The following is a 25282-nucleotide window of genomic DNA, read 5'->3' as shown; positions in this document are numbered from 1 at the left end:
TGCTATAAAAAAATAGAAGAATGGGTTCTTTTTTTTTTTTTTTTTTTTTGCGGTACGCGTGCCTCTCAGTGTTGTGGCCTCCCCTGTTGCGGAGCACAGGCTCCGGACGCGCAGGCCCAGCGGCCATGGCTCACGAGCCCAGCCGCTCCGCGGCACACGGGATCCTCCCAGACCGGGGCACGAACCCGTATCCCCTGCATCGGCAGGCGGACTCTCAACCACTGCACCACCAGGGAAGCCCTGGGGCCTTCTTTTGGGTTGCAGACTTTTGGTTGTATCCTTAAATGGCAGAAGGGGAAGATCTCTCTAAGGCCTCTTCTATCAGAGCACTAATCCCATTCGTGATGGCTGTACCCTAATAACATAATCACCTCTCAAAGATCCCACCTCTTAATTCCATCACCTTGGGGGTTAGGTTTCAACAAATGAATTTTGCAGGGACACATTCAGATCACAGTAATTATGGCTCTGCAAATATTGCTTTTATCCAAGTTGTGCAATATACTATGTTTGCTTTTCCTTTCTTACACAACTCGTTTTTCTGGAGCTAATAATTGTTTTCTTTTCTTCCCCTTCAATTTTCTTAGTTTTTCTATGCATTTATCATTAATTCAGCTTCAGACTTTTCTACCAGAACTGTTAAACTCCTGTCAACATTGTCAGACACATCACATGATCCCTAAGTTTCATTTTCTTCCACATCCCTTATGTGCTATCTGTCCTCTTGCTCCAATCTAACCTTCGGCTCTACAGGCTTCCTGCATGGCTGGGAATTTCTTTACCATAATTTTGGTAATTCCCTTTGTTTTACTCCCTTTAGTTTGGATCATATATTTCACTCTTTGAGATGTCAGATGTTTGAAAATGTATTTACTTAACCCTTATTTAATCCTTTAGTTGATGGATGGTTTGGTTGAGTATGGAATTCTAGATTAGAGATTATTTTCTCTTAATTTTAAAATCATGGTTTTGTGGTTTCCTAGCTTCCAGTGTTCTTGTTGAGAAATAGATGCCATTCTAATTCCTGATCAGTTGTATTTGTCTTCCTTCTTATTTTATACCTTCCATCCCCCCCACCCCACCCCCAAATCCTGCAGCACACCTATCTGTCTTGGAACTTTAAGAATATTTTATCTATGCTGTGAAATTTTATAATTATTTTATGATTATGATATAGGTCTTTTCATTAACTGTGCTGTCACTTGGTGGGGCTCTTTAAATATGAAACACGTGAATCTAAAGTCATATCACTTTTCTTACCTATATATTCATAAGAAAAGAAATCCTCTTTTGTGGCCTTTCCCATTACTGAAATATTCGACTTCCTGAATCTATCCTCTATTTTTCTTATCTTTTCTTTCAATTTTGTCTATTTCCCCCCTCCTTTTTAGGATATTTTTTTGACTTATTTTCCAGTTTTTCTACTGGCAATCTCTTAGAATATCTAGATACATTATGAGAAATGAAGGGTTAGGGTACAGGTCTCAGTGTCCTTGGGGTGTTTACTGAGTAGATATCCCAAAAGGCATCTTAATATACAGTATTTGCCAGACTATACATTTGGTGTCATCTATATTTCTTTGCCCATATCAAACATACTATAAGTTTTCTTAACTTTTTTATGGTGTCTCTTTTGTCCTTTTCCTGCTTCTACTCTTCATGCCATAGGTCTTGGTCACTCTCTGCAGAGTTATTTTAACAGTCTTTAAGTTAGATTTTCTGTTCTTATTCATTCCTGTTAGAATCATCTTTATTTATCAATCTCCAAAGAAGAGGGGAGTAGAGGGCCATGAACTGAGCCTCTGACTATAGCCATGAGGTAGGGTCCACAAAGGAGATACTTGAAGAGTGGGAAGATAACCAAGATACTATAGTTTTGTGGAAATCAAGAGTCCATTTTAAGAAGATTAGAATAGGAAAGAAATAAGGAGAGGCAAAAAGAGGGATATCAAAATTATAGAGCAAGTCTGACTTTTTGATTGTTTAAAATAATTTGGCAAAGGACTCTGGTCTATGAGGTCTTCCTATTATTATTATTTATTTATTTATTTTTGGCTGCTTTGGGTCTTTGTTGCTGTGCGCAGAGCTTTCTCTAGTTGCGGCGAGCAGGGGCTACTCTTGGTTGCAGTGCACAGGCTTCTCATTGCTGTGGCTTCTCTTGTTGCAAGGCATGGGCTCTAGGGGCACGGGCTTCAGTAGTTGCAGCACACAGGCTCAGTAGTTGTGGCTTGCAGGCTCTAGAGCGCAGGCTCAGTAGTTGTGGCGCACAGGCTTAGCTGCTCCACGGCATGTGGGATCTTCCCGGACAAGGGCTTGAACCCGTGTCCCCTGCATTGGCAGGTGGATTCTTAACCACTGTGCCACCAGGGAAGTCCCAGGGCTATTTATTATTAAAAGGCCTAGGAAATGTATTATTATAGGACCTAGAAGGTTGGTGGCAAATGGAGTAAGAAAAATGAAACTGGTTTTGAATTGCAACAGAGTCAAGAGAAGAGTTAATTTTCCCCTCAGTATAGGGAAAATTTATATATATTTGAGGTCTGTATAGAGGAAGGTATGAAAAGGTTATTGAAATATAGGAAATTTAAGGTTCTGGAGGATATGGGGAGGACACAACAATAATAGTGGTAGTGGGACTTCCCTGGTGGCACAGTGGTTGAGAATCCACCTGCCAATGCAGGGTACACGGGTTCAAGCCCTTGTCCGGGAAGATCCCACATGCCGTGGAACAACTAGGCGCATGCGCCACAATTACTGAGCCTGCGCTCTAGAGCCCGAGAGCCACAACTACTGAGCCTGCGTGCTGCAACTACTGAAGCCCGTGTCCCTACAGCCTGTGCCTCGCAACAAGAGAAGCCACGGCAATAAGAAGCCTGCGCACTGCAACCAAGAGTAGCCCCCGCTTGCCGCACCTAGAGAAAGCTCGTGTGCAGCAAAGAAGACCGAATGCAGCCAAAAATAAATAAATAAACTAATTTATTAAAAAAAAATAGTGGTAGTGTTAGGGGCTAAGTAAGGATCAGAATGTCCATAGTGTTTTCATTTTCAGTGAAAACGCAGGAGTAGAAACTCCTAGATGGTTTCTGTCTTCTCAGTAAAGTAGTCGGGGTGAGGTCTTTTGCCAAGAAGGGGTGGATGGGAACTGGAGGGAGTGGAGAAAGTTTGGAATAGCTAGTATTGGAGGGTTTGCTAAGAAACCACCAGGGAATGAAAAGAATAACCAAGTGGCAGAAAGCACCCAGTTGAAATGTCTTTTTTGGAATAGTGGTTTATATTCCAAAATGAATTTGAAAAACTAATGTAATTTATAAATATAGTTGCTTGAGTTGGCATGCATTTTGTATAGTGAGGTCAGTGAATTGGTGCTCATACATACTTTAGCCCCATGACAGTGTATTTAAGAATTTCAGGACTTCCCTGGTGGCGCAGTAGTTAAGAATCTGCCTGCCAATGCAGGGTACATGGGTTCCAGCCCTGGTCCGGGAAGTTCCCATATGCCACGAAGCAAATAAGCCCGTGCGTCACAAACACTGAGCCTGCACTCTACAGACCGTGAGCCACAACTACTGAACCAGCGCGCCTACAGCCTGTGCTCTGCAACAAGAGGAGCCACGCAATGAGAAACCCGCTTACGGCAACGAAGAGTAGCCCCGCTCTCCTCAACTAGAGAAAGCATGTGTGCAGCAATGAAGACCCAATGCAGCCAAAAATAAATAAATTAATTAAAAAAGAATTTCATCATAAGTGGTTTCAAGTTGTCTTATTCAACAAATCAAAATAGTTCCTTAAATCACCTTCTGTATAATAACATTTAGAACTGTATTTTAGAAGTATGGTGTAATTAATTATTGTGAGCTATACATCAAATATTACATATCTAATGTGACCTTATTTGCTGTTTAATATTGCTGTTTTGTGTGTGTGTGTGTGTGTGTGTGTGTGTGTGTGTGTGTGTGTGTGCAGGGGAGGGGTTATTTCTGTGCCTAGGCTTTAAATTCCTTGAGAATAGGATGTAGGTCTTATACTTCTCTCTTTTTTCCTTCCTCCCATCCTCTGTCCCATAGTTGCGTATTAAATACAGTGTTCTATTAAATGGATGGTAGAATGTGCTGTATATATTTTAATTCTTAAAAGAAGCTTAATTTTTCCTTTCCAGGTTTAATATATATTAATTTTTTTCCTGATGTAGAAAAACCCTGTTACACTCTTAAAGGAATTGTCAGCAATAAAGTCTCGATATCAAACTTTGCATGCACGCTTTAAACCAATTGCTGTCGAGCATAAAGAGACTAAGAGCCGCATTTGTGCTACTTTCAATAAGACTATGACCTTGATACAAGAACTACAAAAGCAAACAGACCTGAAGGTAATGCTTTCAATTGACCAGTTGGATTTGTAGAATTTTAATTCTGAATTTCTCTTTGAAAGATAAATCCCCAGTAACGCTTATTTTGAAATTCAGCAGTTGGAACTGTTGATAGAAATGAGATTTTCCTGATTCCCTGAAGTATAATAGCTCTCATCTTCTTTATTTTATAAATTTAATTTATTTTTGGCTGTGTTGGTCTTCTTTGCTGTGCGCGGGCTTTCTCTAGATGCGGTGAGCTGGGCTACTCTTCATTGTGGTGCGCAGGCTTATTGCAGTGGCTTCTCTTGTTGCAGAGCACGGGCTCTAGGCACCTGGGCTTCAGTAGTTATGGCACGTGGGCTTAGTTGCTCTGCAGCATGTGGGAATCTTCCCGGATCAGGGATCGAACCCGTGTCCCCTGCATTGGCAGGTGGATTCTTAGCCACTGCACCACCAGGGAAGTCTCCCTCCTTTTATTTTAAAATGAGCAGGTGGACTTGACATGGTTAATGAAGAGGTATGCTGTCTTGGATTATGTAGCCATGGCAGAAGAGAAATCTTCCTAATACTTATTAAATCTACCAGTTCTGCTGGTTCCTGTAAGAACTAGTGAGACTGAGAAATCTAGAAAGCATCTATACCAGTGACTTTTTTTTAGTTCTCCTTTTCTTCAGTTGGGTTGGTGGACTTGGGTAAGCCTGACCTTCATCCTCTTCCTCCATTCTGCACCCCCTTCTCATTTACTGTAAGGATCTCATTTAGTGTAATCCTCTATCACTGATGTGTAAAACTCTTTAGATATGTTGGAGTAGGAAAAAGAATATGAACTGCTGACCTAGGCACTGAGATCTCCTCGAACAGCCAATTGAAGAGTTTGCTCGCATTTTCATTTACAATGCAAAGGTGAGGGCTTTTGAAAGAAAAAGTAGCCTAATGTAGATGGAATCATAGAGTTGAATTTAATTATCTGGACAAAAGATGTCCAATAGGTTTTAATTTCTGGTACTAACTCCAATCGGTTAACTGGTAACACCTGCTTAGAATGCTGTATTAAGGAGCTGTGTCTGGGCATGGCAAAAAAGCTATCTGCTGTGGCATGCTGCTAGGGGCAGCATACATGGTATTTATTTGCCAAGTCTGAACTAAATTATGGCTTAAGTTACTTGAATTATAGGCTTGCAGCAAGAGTAGATCTCAAAGGTTGATTACCCAGGTTAATTTGATCAAGAATTCTTTATGTTACCAATGGAGGAAAAGAGAACAGTGCCTGGGTAAAAATCGTAAAATGACACCTTAAATGTATGTGTTATGTCATGGAGAAATGAATAGTGGAAGAGGGGAGGGCAATTAAAAAGGGCACAGAGGGAATAGGGAGCAGGAATTTAAATAGTATGGGTGGCGTCACCTGCTAATAAATAAAATGCAAAAAAGATGTAATAACCTTTATAAATAAAATCAAGTCACATATTCTTCATTGTACATATGATCAGAGCTTGACAACAGAAGCACATAAACTTGTTCTAAGGAAACAAATCTTGAAGAGAGACTAAGAGTAGTTCTGGATGTATATATCAACATATATGTATAGAAATCCATGAATTTATTGAAGCACAATAAATTTGGGTGAGTAAAGAGAAAAATGAAAGAGAAAAATGATTTTTTGAATATTTACTAAAAATTGTCTCCATTAGATACAATAAATAAATGGCATATTTCTGAGATTAAAAAAGTGGTACAGAAAAGTAGTTATGATAGTGATAGGGGATGTCAAATCATTTAAATATCTATAAAAGTCTTCATTTAGTTAAAAGAAGTATCTGAAATGAGGAATAATTATATCAAAGATAGGAAGCTAAGGGTTTTCACTTTGGATCAGATGATGACAAATAAGGAGAAATGACTGAAAGGCAGGTTATAAACCTTGAAAAAGGAGATCATATTTTAGAATCAATGATAGCCAGGTTGGGAAATGTTGAATATAGTCGGTCTTATACCCACTAGTTTAAAAATGAGATAGTAGTAGAAAATTAAGGGAAATTTTTTTTTTTTTTTTGCGGTACGCGGGCCTCTCACTGCTGTGGCCTCTCCCGTTGCAGAGCACAGGCTCCGGATGCGCAGGCCCACCGGCCATGGCTCACGGGGCCAGCCGCTCTGCGGTGTGTGGGATCCTCCCGGACCGGGGCACGAACCCGCGTCCCCCCCATCGGCAGGCGGACTCTCAACCACTGCACCACCAGCGAAGCCCAAGAGAAAATTTTTATGATCAAAATGTGGAAGAAAAGGGAATGGCATCTATAGAGAGTTATATAACCAAAAATAGTTCTATGAACCCAGAGTGTAAAGGACGTGTAAAGGAATTTCAAGTATAAAAAGAGGTATATTAGACATATGGTCAGAACTGTGAGAATAGTTAAGAAAGCCAAAGGCTAGATTGAGCTGAGGATTCTGAAAACTTCTAAAATAACCAAAAGGGCTTTTAAAATTATTTTGGGAACATGAAGAACAAGAAAGGGATCTCTACTTAGGGCAAATGGTCCTTTGTTCATAAACAAAAGAAAGCAAACAAAGTAAAACGGTTCAGTTATTATCTTGCTATGATTTTTATCAAGTTGAGTGGTTTTTCATTTGGAAGGACAGAAAATGTATATTTGAATTAAAAAAACTTGAATTGGTAATAGTAAAAAATAAATAGGGAGATAAGAACAGAAAAGGAGGTGGAAGGAAGGGAATACATATTAATTTCCTGATCTTTAGTTGCTGTTAAGACACTGAGGTTTAAATATAGTTAATTGTAAAGGTGACCATCAAAAGAAAAAAAAGGACTAAACTTGTTCCAAATAGAAGATAGCAAAACAACCCCTCCCAAACAAAAGTATAGCAATAAATAGAAAATTAAAAAGGCATTAAAGATAGAATGTATGGTATTCCATCGATGCTCTGAAACATTTGTATTAAAGAAGAAAAATTTCTACACATTTTAGACTAGTTAATTCCTGGAAAACCTCTTTGAAGTTTTATTTTATAAACAGATGGTCTGAAATCTCTCTGAATTTCAGAGATCACAATGAGAAACATGGATTCATGGAGAACAAAGTCTTGCCAGAATAATGCCATTTCCTGTTTTTGAGACAGAAGAGGGAAATTCTGTTACTATTTGAGCTGCAGTAAGGCCTATGATTGTTTTTCATTTTATCCATGTGAACATTTTGGGCAAATGATGGCTTGATAAACGAAACCAGGTGGGGTGTCCAATGGCCTCATGTGGCTATATAAATTAAAAGTAATTAAATAAAATTAAAAATTCAGTCCTTCATCTACTGATTGGACTGTGCAGATACAGAATATTTCCAGCATCACAGCAAGTTCTATTGGACAGCGTTGCCCTAGAGCTTCTGATTCTGTAGGTATGAGGTGTTCCAGATTTGGCAGTCTCTCTAGAGATGACCTACATAGTTAAGCAGATTTGTAACTATTTGAGTGATTCTTCAGGTCCTACCTCCTATTATTTCCTCATTAACCCTATGTTTCAGCTAGCCTGTTTGTTGGTGCTCTGTGAAAGCCCCTTACAACTTGCCTTCGGCTTTTCTTTGTTTTTTAATATATAAATTTATTTACTTATTTATTTTTGGCTGCGTTGGGTTTTTGTTGCTGAGCGTGGGCTTTCTCTAGTTGCGGCGAGCAGGGGCTACTCTTCGTTGCGGTGCGCAGACTTCTCATTGCGGTGGCTTCTCTTGTTGCAGAGGGTGGGCTTCAGTAGTTGTGGCTCGTGGGCTTTAGGTGCAGGCTCAGTAGTTGTGGTGCATGGGCTTAGTTGCTCTGCGGCATGTGAAAATCTTCCCAGACCAGGGCTTGAACCCGTGTCCCCTGAATTGGCAGGCAGATTTTTAACCACTGTGCCACCAGGGAAGTCCCCTTCCCTTTTGATATTTAGTAGTCCTTCTACCTGCTTTTGTGAATTCTGTTTGCTGGTTGTTTTCTCAGCATCTGTTCTCTCTTCCTGCCTAAAAGATTACTGACTCTCTTGAGATGTGTGCCATTCCTCAGACTCAGGCCTGAGGTAAAGTTGCTGCTATCCTCAGCTTCAGGGGTTTGCCTCATTTGCAAGGGGAATGGATTTTCCTTTAACTAACATTGGTTCAGGAATAGATTTGTAATGCAAATGACATATGAGGAGGGAAAGTCTGAAAGTAGGAAATTAGGAAGAGTTTCCCCGCTGCTGAGAGAACCCTGGGAAGAGAAAGCTTTACTTCTTCTAAACATTGTGTACAGATGTGATACCTAGCACCGCTAGAGCCACTTTCCTGTCAGCTTGAGGATAAAGCCACCATCAAGGATATCAGAGCTGTTAGATGGAAAAAACTGAGTCCTTACATTGTTGAGCATAAAGCAGCCCTGAAACCTGCCCTTCTTCTGTATTTATTGTGCAATGATAATACATTTTCTTATTTATCCATTTTCAAGTGTGTCTCTATTACTTGCAGATAAAAGCATCTTAATTATCCTTCAAAATTTAACCCAAATCTCTACTTCTGAAGAAACTTCCAGACTATTTTTGTTCCCACTTCTTTTTCAAAGCACTTTTAGAATATGCTGTTCAAATGTGACTTCCTTGGTTCTGTTAAATTACTGTCCTTAAATTGTTTGATTTCTTGGTCTTGTTTCTTCAATTTAATTGCAAGTTCTTTGGAAACTTAAACATCAAAGTAGCTTGTATATAGATAGCCAATATGTATTTTTTCCTTGCCTTCCTAAATTTGTGATTACATACATAGTATGAACTTATGGAAACTTTTCTTGGTGTAACAAAGCAGAAATTAATTTAGCAGTGTTTAAAGATTTTTTTAATTAAAAAAATTATTTTATTGAAGTATAGTTGATTTACAATGTGTTAATTTCTGCTCTTCAGCATAGTGATTCAGTTATATACATACATACATTCTTTTTCATATTCTTTTCCATCATGATTTATCACAGGATATTGAATATCGTTCCCTGTGGTATACAGTAGGACCTTGTTGTTTTAAGGGATTTTGAAATAAAGATTTTGTCATTTGTTTTGTAGCTGTTACCACTGACTGAAGAAGAGAAAACTGCGGCAGAGCAATTAAGAGCTCACATGTCAGACTTATGATGAAGAAGTGGACTTGCAAAAGGGAACTCTAATGGGGAAGAGATCAATTCCAGAGAGATTCAGGAAGCTGTCTTGTTAGCATTTGATGACTGTTGGTGGGGGGATGACAAAGGAGATTTGGCTTGGGTTACTGGATAGTGATGCCTTCCACGAGAGAGGGGAATACAAGAAGAAGGGCAGATATTGTACTCATAATGTTCAGCCAAAGGGATGGAATGGAAATAAAGAGATTTAAAAATATATATGCGTATACACTTAGTCTTGTAATTTCAGGCAAGTCTCAACACCATTTTGTATCTGTTTTTGTATAATCAGGATAACACAGATGTCCTGGCCTATTGTAAAAGAAAATTATGTACCACAAGTCAGTCAAATGTGAATGAACATGCTTTGGAAATTAAAGGATAGAAAAAAAATTTGTATTATGTTATATATTTGTATATAATTTTATTATTGAAAATTCTGATTGCAGATGTGGTCACATTATTGGTGAGACTGCTAATGTGTGACTTAACAGCCTCCCATAAAACCTAACTTAGTAATAAGCTGGCTTTTCTGTGACAGCCTCACTTTTATTTTTGTCCTATTCCTTCTTCTTGCTAATGTTGAGCAGCATGAGCTCTGCTTTCAAACGCTGTTTTAGATTGTCCCTGTTATACTTCAATACTACCTTTGTTCTCCTCTGGTCTATATTACTGTAATCGTTCATTCTACTGTATATGAAAGCTAAGAAACTGAAATGAGAGGATCACTGGCAACCGCTACTTGCCAGTTTGTTTTGTGTGTGCGCGTGCGTGTCAACTTCCCTATTTATTAAAAAAAAGAAAAAACTAATGGCAAGTAAATATGAAAGTAAATCATGGTATATCTATACAACAGGTCAGGTTGCCAGTAAATTATTACTGTTAATGTTCTGGGAAATGTTAAAGCTATGCTAAATAGGTAAGAGGAGAAGCAGATATTGTAGCTTTGTCGTCAAGATTGAGCTTTGGACTCATACCGGATATGTAAACACAGGTTTTAAATTCTAGCTGTACGACCCTGAGCAAACCACTTGACTTGTGTGTGTCAGGATGGCTGGAAGCACAATAAGATGGTAAAGTATTAGGGTTTGATATTTAGTAGTCCTTCAATAAATATTTCTATATATGTCATAAAAACAAGGCATTGAAAGATTAGGAAAAGTGTATCAAATGTTAGTTTTACAGGTTATAGAATTATACTTTAATGTAATTTTAAAAGAATTTTTTCTGTTATGTTATTAACAAACTTACAATAGCTGACAGACATGGTTGGAAGAGTAGCTTCAGTTAAAATTGTCTTGTCTCTTCTGAATATCTGGAGAACAGAAAGTAACGCCCCCTTTTAAATTACAGATAAATAAGTCACACCTTAGTAACAGATAATATTTTTCTTCAGTACTCAGGCAATTAATATTGAGGAAGTTCCTGTCATGGTATGGCTCTGGGATGTGATGGTGATGGTGATATTGAAAAATGGTGGTTATCATGAAGAGGTCTTAACAAGGTACTGGTGTTAAAGGGTTTTGCTTTCAATCAGAAAAAAAACTAGATTGTACTGTTTTTCCTCTATGACTTACTTCACAAGTTACCTTCTAAATGTTGGTTCTTCCCCTCATCGCTCTTAAAATTGCTCTTGTTTATATATTCATTTATTTCCCAAGGTTCATTTATTGCCCTTTTGGGGAATGATTCCCAAGTATAACTTATTTCACTAGACCTAGATCCAAATTTCCAATAAAAACCTCTACCTGAATATTCAAATTGAACATGTCCAGAATACTTAACAGATTTTCTTATTTTGTTAACAGCAACTATTCTGTTAGCTGGAATTAAAGTTTGCATCCCTTTATCTTCTTAGTTAATAAAATCTATAATTCTATAATCTATAATTCTTTGAAATCTATTAATTCTTTGAAATGTTTGTTGTATCCAACCTTCACTTTACCTTCACTCTTACTACCTAATTTAGACCTTTTTTATTTCTCATCTGGATAATTGTTTTCTCCTATGTGACTACTGTTTTTATGTCTTAAGTTGTGATACAAATTAATTTTAATTAGGTTGTATTTTAAACACAACTTTAATTTTAAGAAATTAAAAAAATATAAGTATGCTTATTCTCCCAAATAACTGCAACTTTTTCAGATGTTTCTACACGTATACAAATTAAAAAACATTTTAAACAAAAATAGGCTGATACCATATACTGTACTGCAGCTGCACCCTTTTTTTAATCTTAAAAATATCTTTGGTATCTTCATATCATTCTTTTGAACAGCTGTATATATAAATTTACCATAAGTTTTACCAGTTCCTCTTTTATAGGCGTTTAAGCTGTCTAATACACAAGTTAGGAGATTTGGAGGGTGGGTAAAGGAGGACGGCAAGGTCAGCCTTTCCTTAAGGAATTCTCATAGAGCACATGACAGTTTTCTCAACGACACACAGCAGTTTAGCATCCTGCCAACTAAATTCCTTTTTTGCTTAAGTTAGCCAGAATCTGACTTAGTGCTTGCAAGCAATGACCCCTAATTAGTTGTACGGGTTTTCTAATTTTCCACTGTTATGAACTATTGCAATAAATCTTTAAACATTTTGGGGCTCTTGGGCAAATATATCTATTAGTACAAGAACCTATTTTAATATTTATCATACATTGTAATTTTACCTATTTGCTTTCTGCTATGCTGGGTTGCAAAGACCACTTCTCATTACCCTTTGAGTCCCAAGTAGTATAGTACCGTGTTTCACAAGTAACTTTTTAAATTGGGGTAAAATTCACATACCATAAAATTAACCACTTGCCATTATTAAAATGTACAACTGAGGGCATTTTAGTATAAAAGATGTGCAACTGTCACCTCTATGTAGTTCCAAGACCATAAATAATTTTTGCTGAAAGAATTTTTTCAGGCACAATTATTCCTAAATTATATCTTTGTACATGGCTCATGTAGTTAAAAAAAATTGTTATGCCCACTACTTATAAGAAAGTCCAAATGCTTTGATAGTTAAGAAATTCTTCCTAGATAATTGTTGATTCTCTTCAGGTGCATTCACTTTCGGTTAAGTGTAACAGTTGTTTGCAATAAACTGGAAAGGAAAAATTAAACTCAAGAATTTGATGTACATCCTTTGCCTCACACCTTAAATTTCTGCAATCTTTAAACATTTCTTACGCTACAAAACTGTAGAAAGCAGACGCCAATATGGGAAAGCTGAATACAGCTGATACTCTTGCACTTTCCACAGTCTCATGGCGATAGCTCACCTCGAGCCCCAAGCAATGCAGGGCGAGTGTGGTTGGGTGTGGGTCTGACGTCTACACCGTCCGTGGTCCCGTCCTCCCACTCCCGACTCTGAAATTACCGCTCTAGGCTTCACAATCTGGAGCTTTGCTTCCGTACGTGGGGCGGAAGTCTTAAAAACCTGAGAATCTGGGCTTGCTCCCCGAGAAAGAAGCACTAGCCACGAATTCTCTGCACCACAGTTTCTCAAGGTGCGGGCCACAAGCCACCTGCAGCCAAATCACCAACAGAATTTGTTGAAAACGACTTCGTGGAGCCCCACCCTAGAATCACGGAGTCCGAATACCTAGGGGTGTGGCTCCGGAGTCTGCATTTCCCACAAACCCTCCAGGTGGCTCCAGCCTTTGGCGCGCGAAAGTTTGAGAAGGGTAGAGCGCCGCCCCTCCCCTGAGGGAGACGGGGCGCGGTCAAGCGCCGCGCCCTCCTCCGCCTGCGCTAACACGGGCCGAAGGCACGCAACCCTGCAGCAGCCAGCGGCCAAATCTCGTGTGCTCCCCTCTACCGCGGGAACTAGGCGCCCGCCGCTGGTCCGCTCCCTTAGCGCTGCGGCCTGTGCGCATGCGTGCACGCGGGCCGCGCCTTTTCTCACACCGCACCTTCCGCTACCCTGGTTACCGTTGGTGTTTGCGAATTCCCAGCGGCAACTGAGTCGCGGAAGACCAGCGCCGCCGGGCTTCAGCTGCGGTTTGATAGGCGCGCGCCCGCGTCACGTGGGCAAGGCTCCTGCTCGGTCGCTGGCGGGCCGCTCAGCCGGGAGGAAAGAAGCTTGTGGCTACCGCTCACCCTCCCACTGCGCCCTAGGGCTGGCGCGCGGATAAAAATGGCGAAGTGTGGGTAGTTGGCGCCGAGCCCGAAGCGATGGGGCACGCAGGTGGGGCGGTGGTCGGAGACCTCTGATGTAGGCGCCCGGCTGTTCTCCGCGGCGATTTGACTTGGTGACCTCAGGCCGGCGCCTAACAGGTCAGACCACGGACTCCGCGGGTCGCCGAGCGCCCCGCCGAGAGCCGGAGGCAATGGATGAACAGAGCGTGGAGGTGAGGGGGCTTGAGGAAGGTGGTGCTTAGTCTCCCTCGCCACCCGCTGAGCGTTCTTTATTCGAGGCGCTTTGCCCTAGTCCACCCTCTCGTAGGGCGCCTTGCCCTAGTACCCCCACCCCGCCGCTGCCTTTGTGGAGGGGGCTGGCCCAGTGCAGAGGACGCCGTGCCCGTTCTGCAGCCCTCCGGCTGCCCTGTGCTCTGACCCGCAGTCAGGTGGTGCGTATCCTGGCGTTTTCAGGATGTCTTGGCACGGGTACTCATCCCCACAGGGTTTCTGCAAACTACAGCCTGTGCAGAGCAGAACTGCAGATTCTTTAGACGGACGTGCGCTGCGACTCGCCATCAGTTCTTACGAGTTTTTGCGCGGATCCAAATCTCCCTCCGAATGGATAATCATTCCCTCCCAGCGGTACATTTTGTAGACATCTGCCCTTCCTAGACTGATTGAGGATATAATTTTACTATCCTGTTTGACTGTAGTTTTCCAGAGCAACCTATTCTTTTTATATATGACTCTTGTAAACGATGATTTCAAACGTTTGGGGTATTTACGTTAATGCTAGGAACTTAAAAAAGATTGCTTATTGGACATAATTGTATAATAATAATAATTGTCAAGACTTGAACCTTGCAATTACTAAAATACTAAATCCTTGATAAGGAACAGCTATATTACCTGGGCACTCCACTTGAAACTAGTTCATCCAATGGTCGTATTGTCCCCCGCCGTACCCCCCATCCCCCAACGTCTGCATCTCACAGATTCTTTCTGGTCCTGCAGAGTCATGGTTAGACTCGTGAGTAATTTTCTCCTTAATTCCTCATGTAAAAGTATTATAAAAGTTTTGTAACCTTACCTTGGTTTTAGAAGAGTTTAATTCCTCTGGAATGGAGTAAAAATAAATGTGAGTACTGTAAAAATAAACTTAAAATATATAATAACCTACATTTAATTATATCTGTTTTCTTGTCAGATACTTCCTAAATGGATTCATGGATTCATGGCTGGCAAAGATAATACTGCTTCTTCTGTTTACGTATTATTTTTCTTCCCAAAGCCTTCATAGAGCTACCACCAAAATTCTCCATACGGACAGAATTTCGGGCTCAAATAAGTAGCTAGTTGGTTGCAGCAGCATGGCAGAAATTCAGAGCAGAAATTCAGATTTCTGGATTCTGAATTACATTGTTTCTCTCTTGATCAAAGTATGCTGCCATTAATGTATCTTTTTATACTTAAATTATAAAAGCAGTGCATCCCCCTTGGGGAAATTGAAGAAAAAGTCACAAGTTCATACAGTCATAGTTTGCCTTTTTTTTCCTTACTGTTACACACCATAAGGGTTTTTTTTGATCATTAAACAATTCAAAAATATTTCTGTGATTATCATAGTCTACGTTAACTCCTGTAACTTAGTATTTTGACGTTTGGGCTATAGCCAGATTCTTGCCATTATAATTGATGTTTCCATGAAAATATTTGTGCATGTCTATGTTTGCATTCCAAATTCTTTTCTTAGACTAGAACCACTGTGAAGCTTAGAAAAAAGGAAGCATTTTTTTCCCAGGAGATGTTCTGAGGTACCCTGGACCTTGACTAACCAAGTCCTGATATGGAATATAGTTAAAACTGGGATGTTATCAACCCAAAATAAATGTAATTGTCAGGTGAATTATTGCAAGCATGCCTTTTACTCATGATTCAGTAGCGTAATCTGGTGAACCTTATATCTTTTATTATTTTCAGAGCATTGCTGATGTTTTCCGATGTTTCATTTGTATGGAGAAATTGCGGGATGCACGCCTGTGTCCTCATTGCTCCAAGCTTTGTTGTTTCAGCTGTATCAGGGTAAGTTGTATCTCTTTTTACATACATTTAGTATATATAGGGTGTATTGTAAAAACCATTTTCTTTATCTTGTTTTAATTTTACATTTTATGTCCTTTTAAAAATGTCTTAAATGATTGTTTCTTAATAGGGAGACCATCAATGTATATTGTTTAGTACTATGGAGATGAATAATCATCAAGTCATAATTGCCATGAAGTGTCTGGAAACCCAAGCCCAGTGTAATTTTAGTATATTTACATTATTAAATCACTGTGCATTTAACAAGTACATACTAAGTGCTTACCTGCGTTGTGTTTGGGGTTGAGTGATGGAAGTGCCTGCCCTGCAGGAGCTTAAATCTAATTGAGAGAATGGTCTTTGTGTTTATATTGAAGAATGTTCAGTGTCCTCAAGAGGCACTCACAAAGTGCTATGAGACTCAGGAGGGAGAGTTTATACTTGTTTGATGGGTAAGATAGAGAAAAAGCTAGTAATGGGTTAAAAGGCACATAATAAAATCATAGAATCTTATAGCTAAAAGAGACCTTAAATATGAATATAATCCAATGGCTTTAAAAATTGAATGTAGGTGAACCCCAGAAACAAAATTATTAGGAAGCTTAAGATGTAAAGCAGAAGAGCTTATTTTGATTGTGTGTGGGGATTCAGTCACACATCTGCAGGCCATAGTTGAAAACTGCCTGGCCCACACGACTCTTAGTAGATTATTTCCTTTATTGAGAAAGTCAAAGTCATCTAACACGCTCATCATCTCAAAATTTCTCTGTGGTTCCTTATTCTTGCCTGAGGAAGATAAATATCCCTTTGTCAAGAGTAATATCTGAAACACTTAAATCATTTGCTTCCAGTCACACATTTAGCAAATGATGGAGCTGGATTTGAACCCAGGAAGCCTGGGTCAAGAGTCTGTGTTCTTTGACACTACACATCTACAGAGGGCCTAAGTAACATACCATACTGGTTCTCCTACTCATAAACTGAGAGACTTGATCTTAGCGTTGTTTTCTCAAACAATAGAATGTGGATAACAAGATCTGTCTCACAGGATGGTTGTGGCGTTAAATGAGATAAGCTAAAAGGTAATTTAGAAACTAAAATGTAGTTAAGACTTCACCTTCCAATGCAGGGGGTGGGAGGTTCGATCCCTGGTTGGGGAGCTAAGATCCCACATGCCTCTCCACCAAAAAACCAAAACATAAAACAGAAGTAATATTGTAACAAATTCAATAAAGACTTTAAAAGTGGCCCACATCGGGACTTCCCTGGTGGCGCAGTGGTTAGGAATCCGCCTGCCAGTGCAGGGGACACGGGTTCGAGCCCTGGTCCGGGATGATCCCACATGCCATGAAGCAATGAAGCCCTTGCGCCACAGATACTGAGCCTGTGCTCTAGAGCCCGCGAGCCACAACTACTGAAGCCTGCACGCTTGGAGCCCGTGTTCTGCAACGGGAGAGGCCACTGCAGTGAGAAGCCCACGCACCGTAGCGAAGAGTGGCCCCTACCCCCTGCAACTGGGGGGGGCACGTGTGCAGCAACGAAGACCCAACGCAGCCAAAAATAAAAATTAAAAAAAAAAATAAAGGTCCACAACAAAAGAAAAAAGCTGATGGTGGACACTTGTTTAAAAAAAAAACTAGGGCTTCCCTGGTGGCGCAGTGGTTGGGAGGCCGCCTGCTGATGCAGAAGACGCGGGTTCGTGTCCCGGTCCGGGGGGATCCCACGTGCCGCGGAGCGGCTGGGCCCATGAGCCATGGCCACTGAGCCATGGCCGCCGAGCCATGGCTGCTGAGCCTGTGCGTCTGGAGCCTGTGCTCTGCAGCGGGAGAGGCCACAACAGTGAGAGGCCCGCATGCCGCAAAACAAACAAACAAACAAAAAAAACTAAAATGTACTCTCCATTTGTAAGGTGTTGTATTATTCTGTTGTAAAAATAGCAACTCATACATATCATTATGTTTTATAAATGGTAAAGCTGAATGAAGCTAGAGAAATGAAGTAATTGGCCTCTATCACTGTAGTTAATTTATTGGTAGAGTAGATCTGGACTCAGCTCTTTTGATGAAGGTTCAGCATACATATGATCTCTGGTTATTACCTTATACGTCACTGATTCTTTTTTTCGTTGTTTTTTTTTTTTATTTTTACGTGGACCATTTTTAAAGTCTTTATTGAATTTGTTACAATATTGCTTCTGTTTTATGTGTTTTGGTTTTTTGGCCCTGAGGCATGTGGAATCTTAACTCCTGGACCAGGGATCAAACCCACACCCCCTGCATTGGAAGGCGAAGTCTTAAGCACTGGACTGCCAGGGAAGTCCACTCATTGATTCTTCATTTCTTCACTTTTCCTCTTCCTCCTCCTGTTCCTTACAAGTATTTATTCCTTAAATATTGCGCTGACATTCTCTATTTTGAAGTTTCTGGGAAATTTTTATCTACTTTGAGAAATTTGATTTATTGTTGCAGGTTTAACCATCATCTGTGTGCATAGCTCCTAAATCTACTCCTTCAGCATTGACCTATAAATGTCTTTTCTGATTGTCCTTCCAGCATCTTGAACTTTGTTCTAGATCAAATTCTTCCTATTATTTTCTCAAATTGACTCTTTTTGAATTTTTTTTGTTTGTTCTTTTCTACTAATCAAACTTGAAACCTCTGACACCAATAATTTTTGTCCTGTCAGTTATCTCCTAGTGTCATTTATATCTGTCCTACCTTTCCACTCTTATTATTACCATCCTAATAGAGAAATACAGACCTCTATTACCTAATGCTTAGATAATTATAGTTACTATCTAACTGATCTCTCTGTCTTGAGTCTTTTCTTCTCTCGTCCATTTTGTATCCTGCTGCCATATTGATATTTTCCAGTAATGTCATTCTTTTTCCCTCCCAGAAGCCTCAGAGATTTATTGCCTGAAGGATAAAGTCCAAGAACATTAGCCTTATATTCAGACCATCTGAATAATATGGTTCTAACCTTCCTTTTTCAGAGTTGTTCTGGTTCCTGAATTCACCACTCATTTGTTCATTCATTGAACAAATATTAATTGTGGACTTGGAGTTAGGCACTGACTTCTTAAGGAATTGACTTGTTTTCTAGTTGGGATATAGGCAAAAAAGTAAATGGCTATATGTTAGATATTCTTCATAGCATAAAGAAAAATGAAACTGGTTGAGGGTATAGAGTAGGGACTTTGAGAGGTAACTGGCAGGTTGGTAGCTATTTTAGATAGAGTAATCTGGGAAGGTCTCTCTGAGTAGATGGCATTTGAGCAGAGACCAGGATGAGAGTGATGGGAATATGTAGGGAAAGAAAGTCCCAGGCACAGAAATCAAAAGGGGCAAACGCCGTGAGAAAGAAATATGTTTATTGTGTTGAGAAATACCAAAGAAGCAGTGTGTTCAGAGCAAAGTGGACAGAGGGAGAGAGGGAAAGGAAATGAGTTTGAAGATATAGCTTGAGGCCTTGGTCAAGACCTTGGATTTTATTTTAAGTGTGCTGCTAGCCATTGAAAGCTTTTGAGTGATTTGAAGTAATTAATGTTTTGAAAGCTATCACTCTGGCTACTGTGTGGAAAGTGGACTGTAGGCAGATGGGGAGAGAGTGAAGAGAGCAGTTAGGATGTGCTTTATTAGAGAAAGATGAATGGTAGTTTAGACCAGAATGGTAACAGTGAAGGTGGTGAAAAATACGGCAATTCTGGGTATGTTTTGAAGGTAGAATCAATGGATTTTCATACAGATGGGATGTGAGGAAAGTTTTTTACAGCATCTGGGTGAATTAATGGTTTCCCATTCTGAAATAGAAAAAACTAAGGGAAGAACAGATTTGGGTAGGTTATAGATGTAAAAGTGTTTTTTTTTTTTTTTTTTTACTTTTAAATTACATTTTACTTAGTAACTACAGAAAACCATTGTTTTTGCTAGTGAGAGCAATATGATTTTTTATTATTAATTAATTTATTATTGGCTGCGTTGGGTCTTCGTTGCTGCACATGGGCTTTCTTTAGTTGTGGTGATTGGGGGCTACTCTTTGTTGCGGCGCGCTGCCTTCTCATTGCGGTGACTTCTCTTGTTGCGGAGCACGGGCTCTAGGCACGAGGGCTTCAGTAGTGGCTTGCGGGCTCAGTAGTTGTGGCACATGGGTTTAGGTGCTCCGCAGCATCTTGGATCTTCCTGGACCAGGGCTCAAACCCATGTCCCCTGCAGTGGCAGGCTAATTCTTAACCACTGTGCCACCAGGGAAGCCCGCGGTATGATTAAATATAGTTCTTTCTTTAAAAAAAAAAAAGAAACAAAAAACCAATTTGTGACTCTGTGATACTCCAGTTCAAAATTTTGGACTAGTTTACTTTATTACAGTACTTGTAATTTTTAAAATCTTAAAAAAAATTAGATATAATTCACATAACATAAAATTCACCCTTTTAATGTATACATTTTTTTTTGTTTTAATATGTAAAGTTTGAGATGTTTATTATACATCTAATTGGAGAGGTTGACAGTTGGAAATATGAACCTGGATTTGAGGAAGGGGAATGAACCTGGATTTGAGGAAGGGGACGTTAGAGAGATTGAATAATTAGCATATAGATAGTATTTAAAACCAGGGGACTAGATGAGACCACCAGATTACCTCCTGTGGGAAGAGATTTTTAGGTCTGAACTCTGGGTCACTCAGTGTTTAGATGTTAGGAGAAGGATTCAGCAGGATAATAAGAAGGAGCCAGGAGTAGTGAGGCATCACAGAATTCAACTGAAAAACATGTTTCAAAAAGGAGTGGTTTAGGGCTTCCCTGGTGGCATAGTGGTTAAGAATCTGCCTGCCTATGCAGGGGACACGGGTTTGATCCCTGGCCCAGGAAGATCCCACATGCCGTGGAGCAACTAAGCCTGTGTGCCACAACTACTGAGCCTGCGCTCTAGAGCCCGCGAGCCACAACTACTGAGCCTGCGTGCCACAACTACTGAAGCTTACGTGCCTAGAGTCCTCAACAAGAGAAGCCGCCACAATGAGAAGCTCGTGTACCACAACGAAGAGTAGCCTCCGCTTGCTGCAGCTAGAGAAAGCCCCCACACAGCAACGAAGACCCAACACAGCCAAAAATAAATAAATAAAATAAAAAACTAAAAAAAAAAAGAGTAGTTTAGCTGTGTCATATGGTTCTAGCCTGGGATTTGACCATTGGATCTGATTTTTTTTTCTTTTTTGTCTTTTGGCTGCACTGCGCAGCACGTGGGATCTTAGTTCCCCGACCAGGAAGTGCAGTGTCTTAACTACTGGACCACCAGGGAAATCCCTTGGATTTGAGAATATGTGGGTTATTGGTGACCCCGATAAGTAGTTTCAGTGGAACAGTGGGGGCAAAACCTTGATGTCAGAGTGGGAGGAGAATGAGACAGCAAGTATAAAAACTGTCACAAGCCTGGAGGGGTGGGATGGGGAGAGTGGGAGGGAGGGAGACGCAAGAGGGAAGACACATGGGAGCATATGTATATGTATAGCTGATTCACTTTGTTATAAAGCAGAAACTAACACACCATTGTAAAGCAATTATACCCCAATAAAGATGTTAAAAAAAAAAAAAAAAAACTGTCACAGAATCTTGTTGTAAAGGGGAGAACCAAGGTAATGGGTTGAAGGGGGATGTTGAGAGTCATCTTTCAGGAGAAGGTTTATACCTTCCTGGGACTGAACCAGTCGAGAATAATTGATGCTGGAGAGAGGAGGGGTAATTACAGGAGCAAAGTCCTTGAGATGCTGAGCACTCCACACAATCATATTGTAATATTGTTTATTTGAATGCTTTCCCTTCTCTTCCATCTCATCTCTGTTCATTTGTCCACAGAAATTGAACTATCTTTGGCAGTCCAGATACTTGTGTCATTTTAACAAACTAAGGCCCAGACGCATGAATAGACTTGTCCAAAGTCACATAGTAGTTGGTGACAGACCAGACTAAACTTATCCCCAGGCCAGCACTCTACCCACGACTCCCTGATGCCTCCACAGGCATACCCAAAAGCAGGAACATTGGCTGTGTTTTCAGGCCAGGTCTTCATTTATCTAGCTGTACTCAGCTGATTTTCTCTCAATACCTGTTCTTGTTTTGTATTTTTTCCCATTATTTTGCCACATCTTTCTCATCCAGTTTTTTCTTACCCCCTCTTGATTTTTAACATTGGTAGCAATTTGCCAATAATTATTGACTTTGTTCTTAATTTTTCAGCCTTTTAAAATTAGGTATATTTGACATACAATAAACTGCACATATTTAAAGTACACAGTTTGATAAGTTTTGACAAATGTATACACTTGAAAAACCCTCCCTACAGTCAAGATAATGAACATATCTCTAATCCCCAGAAGTTTCTTTGTGCCTCTTGGTAGTCCCTACCTCCTCTTATCTTGTTCTCAAGCAACCAGTGATCTGCTTTCTATCACTATAGATACGTTTGCATTTTCTAGAATTTTATACAAATGGAATCTTATAGTATGTACTCTTAAGGGTCTGGCTTTTTTCACTCAGCAAAATTATTTTGAGATTCATCTATGTTGTTGTATCAATAGTATTCCTTTTTTTTTTTTTTTTTTTTTTAACATCTTTATTGGGGTATAATTGCTTTACAATGGTGAATAGTATTCCTTTTTAAAATGGTACAGATGAACCGGTTTGCAGGGCAGAAATAGAGACACAGACGTAGAGAACAAATGTATGGACGCCAAGGGGGGAAAGTGGCAGGGGGAGGTGGTGGTGGTGATGGGATAAATTGGGAGATTGGGATCGACGTACATATACCAATATGTATAAAATAGATAACTAATAAGAACCTGCTATATAAAAAAATAAATAAAATTAAAAAAATAGTATTTCTTTTTATTGCTGCATAGTAGCATTCCGTTGTATGCATATGCCGTAATTTGTTTATCCATTCACTTGCTGATGGACATACAGGTTGCTTCTAGTTTTGGGCATTTACAAAGAAAACTGCTATGAATGTTTGTATACAAGTCTTTCAGTGGACTTAAGCTTTCATTTCTCTTGGGTAAATAGGAGTGGAATGGCTATATCATATCGTAGGTGTATGTTTAACTGCTTAACAAATTGTCAAACTGTTTTCTAAAATAATAGTATCATTTTACATTCTCAACAGCAGTGTATGAGAGTTCCCATTCTTCCATGTTAATGTCAACACTTGGTATGTTCAGTCTTGAATTTTAGCCATTCTCATAGGTATGTTGTAGTACATACTTCCCCCTTAAGATCAGGAAAAAGACAAGGTTGTGTACTTTTATTACTTTGGTCCATTACCCTCCCCCAACCCCTGGTAACCACTGTTCCTTCTTTATGAATTTGACTACGTTGTATAAATGGAATCATAGAATATTTGTCCCTTTCTGTTTATTTCTGGGCTCTCTATTCTATTTCATTGTCCTTATGCCAGTACCAAACTTTTAATTTACTGTAGCTTCGTAGTAAACTTTGAAATCAGGAAATATGAGTCCTCTAACTTTGTGACAAGTTTCCAGTCTTTCACCATTGAGTATGATGTTTGCTGTGGGTTTTTTATGTATGGACTTTTATCAAGTTGAGGAAGTTCCCTTCTTTTCCTGTTTCTTTGTTTGTTTGTTTTTGTTTTTTTTGCGGTACTCGGGCCTCTCACTGTTGTGGCCTCTCCCGTTGCGGAGCACAGGCTCCAGACGCGCAGGTTCAGCCGCCATGGCTCACGGGCCCAGCCGCTCCGCGGCATGTGGGATCTTCCCGGACTGGGGCACGAACCCGTGTCCCCTGCATCGGCAGGGGGGGGGGGAACCACCCCCCCCCCCACGCAGGCCCCCTTGGGGTTTTTTTTTTTTTTTGCGGTACGCGGGCCTCTCACTGATATGGCCTCTCCCGTTGCGGAGCACAGGCTCCAGACGCGCAGGTTCAGCCGCCATGGCTCACGGGCCCAGCCGCTCCACGTCATGTGGGACCTTCCCGCACCGGGGCACAAACCCGTGCCCCCTGCATCGGCAGGCGGACTCTCAACCACTGCGCCACCAGGGAAGCCTGAGTGTTTTTATTACGAAAGGATATTAGATTTTGTCAGATGCCTTTTCTGTATCCATTGAGGTGATCATGTGGGTTTTTCCTTCATTTTCTTAATGTGATTGATGTATTATATTGAATGATTTTTGTAGGTTGAGCTGTCCTTTATCCCAGGAATAAATCCCGCTTGGTCAAGGTGTATACTCTTTTTGAATTTGCTTTGCTAGGTTTTTGTTGAGGATTTCCCTTAAACAGCTTTGCAGAGTAGGAATGCTGATTCTCTTGTTGCATATGAGGAAACTTGAGATCAGTCACATGTCTGGTGTCACATAGTAAGTGCCAGAGCTAGGAATAAGACTCAGGTTTGAATAATGTCTCAAGCTTGTGATTCTTCCATTTAATGAAGGAGAGAAATTAATTCTTGTTTTTAAAATTTTATTTATTTATTTATTTATGGCTGTGTTGGGTCTTGTTTGCTGCGTGCGGGCTTTCTCTAGTTGCAGCGAGCGGGGGCTACTCTTTGTTGCTGTGCGTGGGCTTCTCACTGCAGTGGTTTCTCTTGTTGCGGAGCATGGGCTCTAGGCGCGCGGGCTTCAGTAGTTGTGGCTTGCGGGCTCTAGAGTGCAGGCTCAGTAGTTGTGGCGCATGGGCTTAAGTTGCCCCGCAGCATGTGAGGGAATTGCTACAAAGGTGTTTCTTTAATATTATTTGAGTACTAATATTGTATCACTGGTTCTTACCTTTGGTTTTGGTTTGGTAGAAACATTGTTTTTCCTCAAAATATTAAAATTGCCATATTTGTTTTGTGATTAAATTAGATTATAGAATACAAGGTAAAAATGCCACAAATAATAAGAGAAGGGAAAGATCACTAGCCTGGGATAGGCAGGAAAGTATTATGGACATAATCAGTGGACATTCCCATGGGACAGCACATGGATAGAGGGACAGTATAAGCAAATACACAAATAGGATGCCAAGAGTGGTATATATTATAGCAATAAGCCTGTTTTGACTGGAAGGGAGGGGCATAATAAAAAATATAGACTGGGTCATTCCTTACCATGGTCCCAACCTTTATAGGGCTTTTACTTTTAGTAGGGCAGGGGAGACAAACAAGTCAGTATACCAAGTGTTATAGGTACAATGAAAGGGGAAGTATAGGTTACTGTGGTAAAGCAGGACAGTGGTATTAAAATAGTCTATAGATGGAGTTTTCTGGAGGAAGTGACATATAATCTGAAATCTAAAGGATGAGCCGGAATAATCTAGTTAAAGAGAGTTGTTGAATATCCTGGGCAGAGAGGGGAAACATATTTAAAGACTTAATCTTGCTGGATCCCCTAGGGTGAGGTAGAAGATGAGGCTAGAGAGGTGTGGCCTGAGACCAGTTCTGGAGGAGTGCTATGACTTTAGCAGAGCATTGTTTGAGGGAAAGAAACCTGACCTAAATCTTGTTTTGCTCAGGGACCAAAGAAATGATGTTCAAGGTTGTTAATGGAATCCTTTCCCATCTATTTTTTTTCTTACAGCTTTATTTTCTGTGCTATG

At 40.2% G+C, this 25282-nt stretch overlaps 2 protein-coding genes across 6 annotated transcripts in view; both read left to right on the top strand.

Moving 5' to 3' along the window:
- SKA2 (spindle and kinetochore associated complex subunit 2) overlaps positions 1-10313 on the top strand; it is a 29092-nt gene extending 18779 nt beyond the window's left edge. Inside the window, 1 exon segment of the mRNA XM_024757697.1 lies at positions 9411-10313. Coding sequence (XP_024613465.1) covers positions 9411-9423 — 13 coding nt within the window. The 3' untranslated portion in view covers positions 9424-10313.
- A 3154-nt stretch (positions 10314-13467) lies between these two features.
- The window catches only part of TRIM37 (tripartite motif containing 37), a 115027-nt gene continuing 103212 nt past the window's right edge, over positions 13468-25282 (top strand). For 3 of the 5 annotated variants that reach the window (XM_024757656.1, XM_024757653.1, XM_024757655.1), the window contains exons 1-2: positions 13468-13844; positions 15595-15696. In XM_024757656.1, the coding sequence (XP_024613424.1) occupies positions 13824-13844; positions 15595-15696 (123 nt within the window). In that variant the 5' untranslated portion in view covers positions 13468-13823. The remainder of the gene's footprint in view (positions 13845-15594; positions 15697-25282) is intronic. The other 2 variants (XM_024757652.1, XM_024757654.1) reach the window with 1 other exon arrangement.

The sequence above is a fragment of the Neophocaena asiaeorientalis genome, unplaced genomic scaffold (assembly GCF_003031525.2).
Source record: "Neophocaena asiaeorientalis asiaeorientalis breed wild unplaced genomic scaffold, Neophocaena_asiaeorientalis_V1.1 scaffold327, whole genome shotgun sequence".
Classification (NCBI taxonomy): domain Eukaryota; kingdom Metazoa; phylum Chordata; class Mammalia; order Artiodactyla; family Phocoenidae; genus Neophocaena; species Neophocaena asiaeorientalis.
Note: the sequence above shows the minus strand (reverse complement) of the source record. Positions and strands in the feature narration are given on the sequence as shown.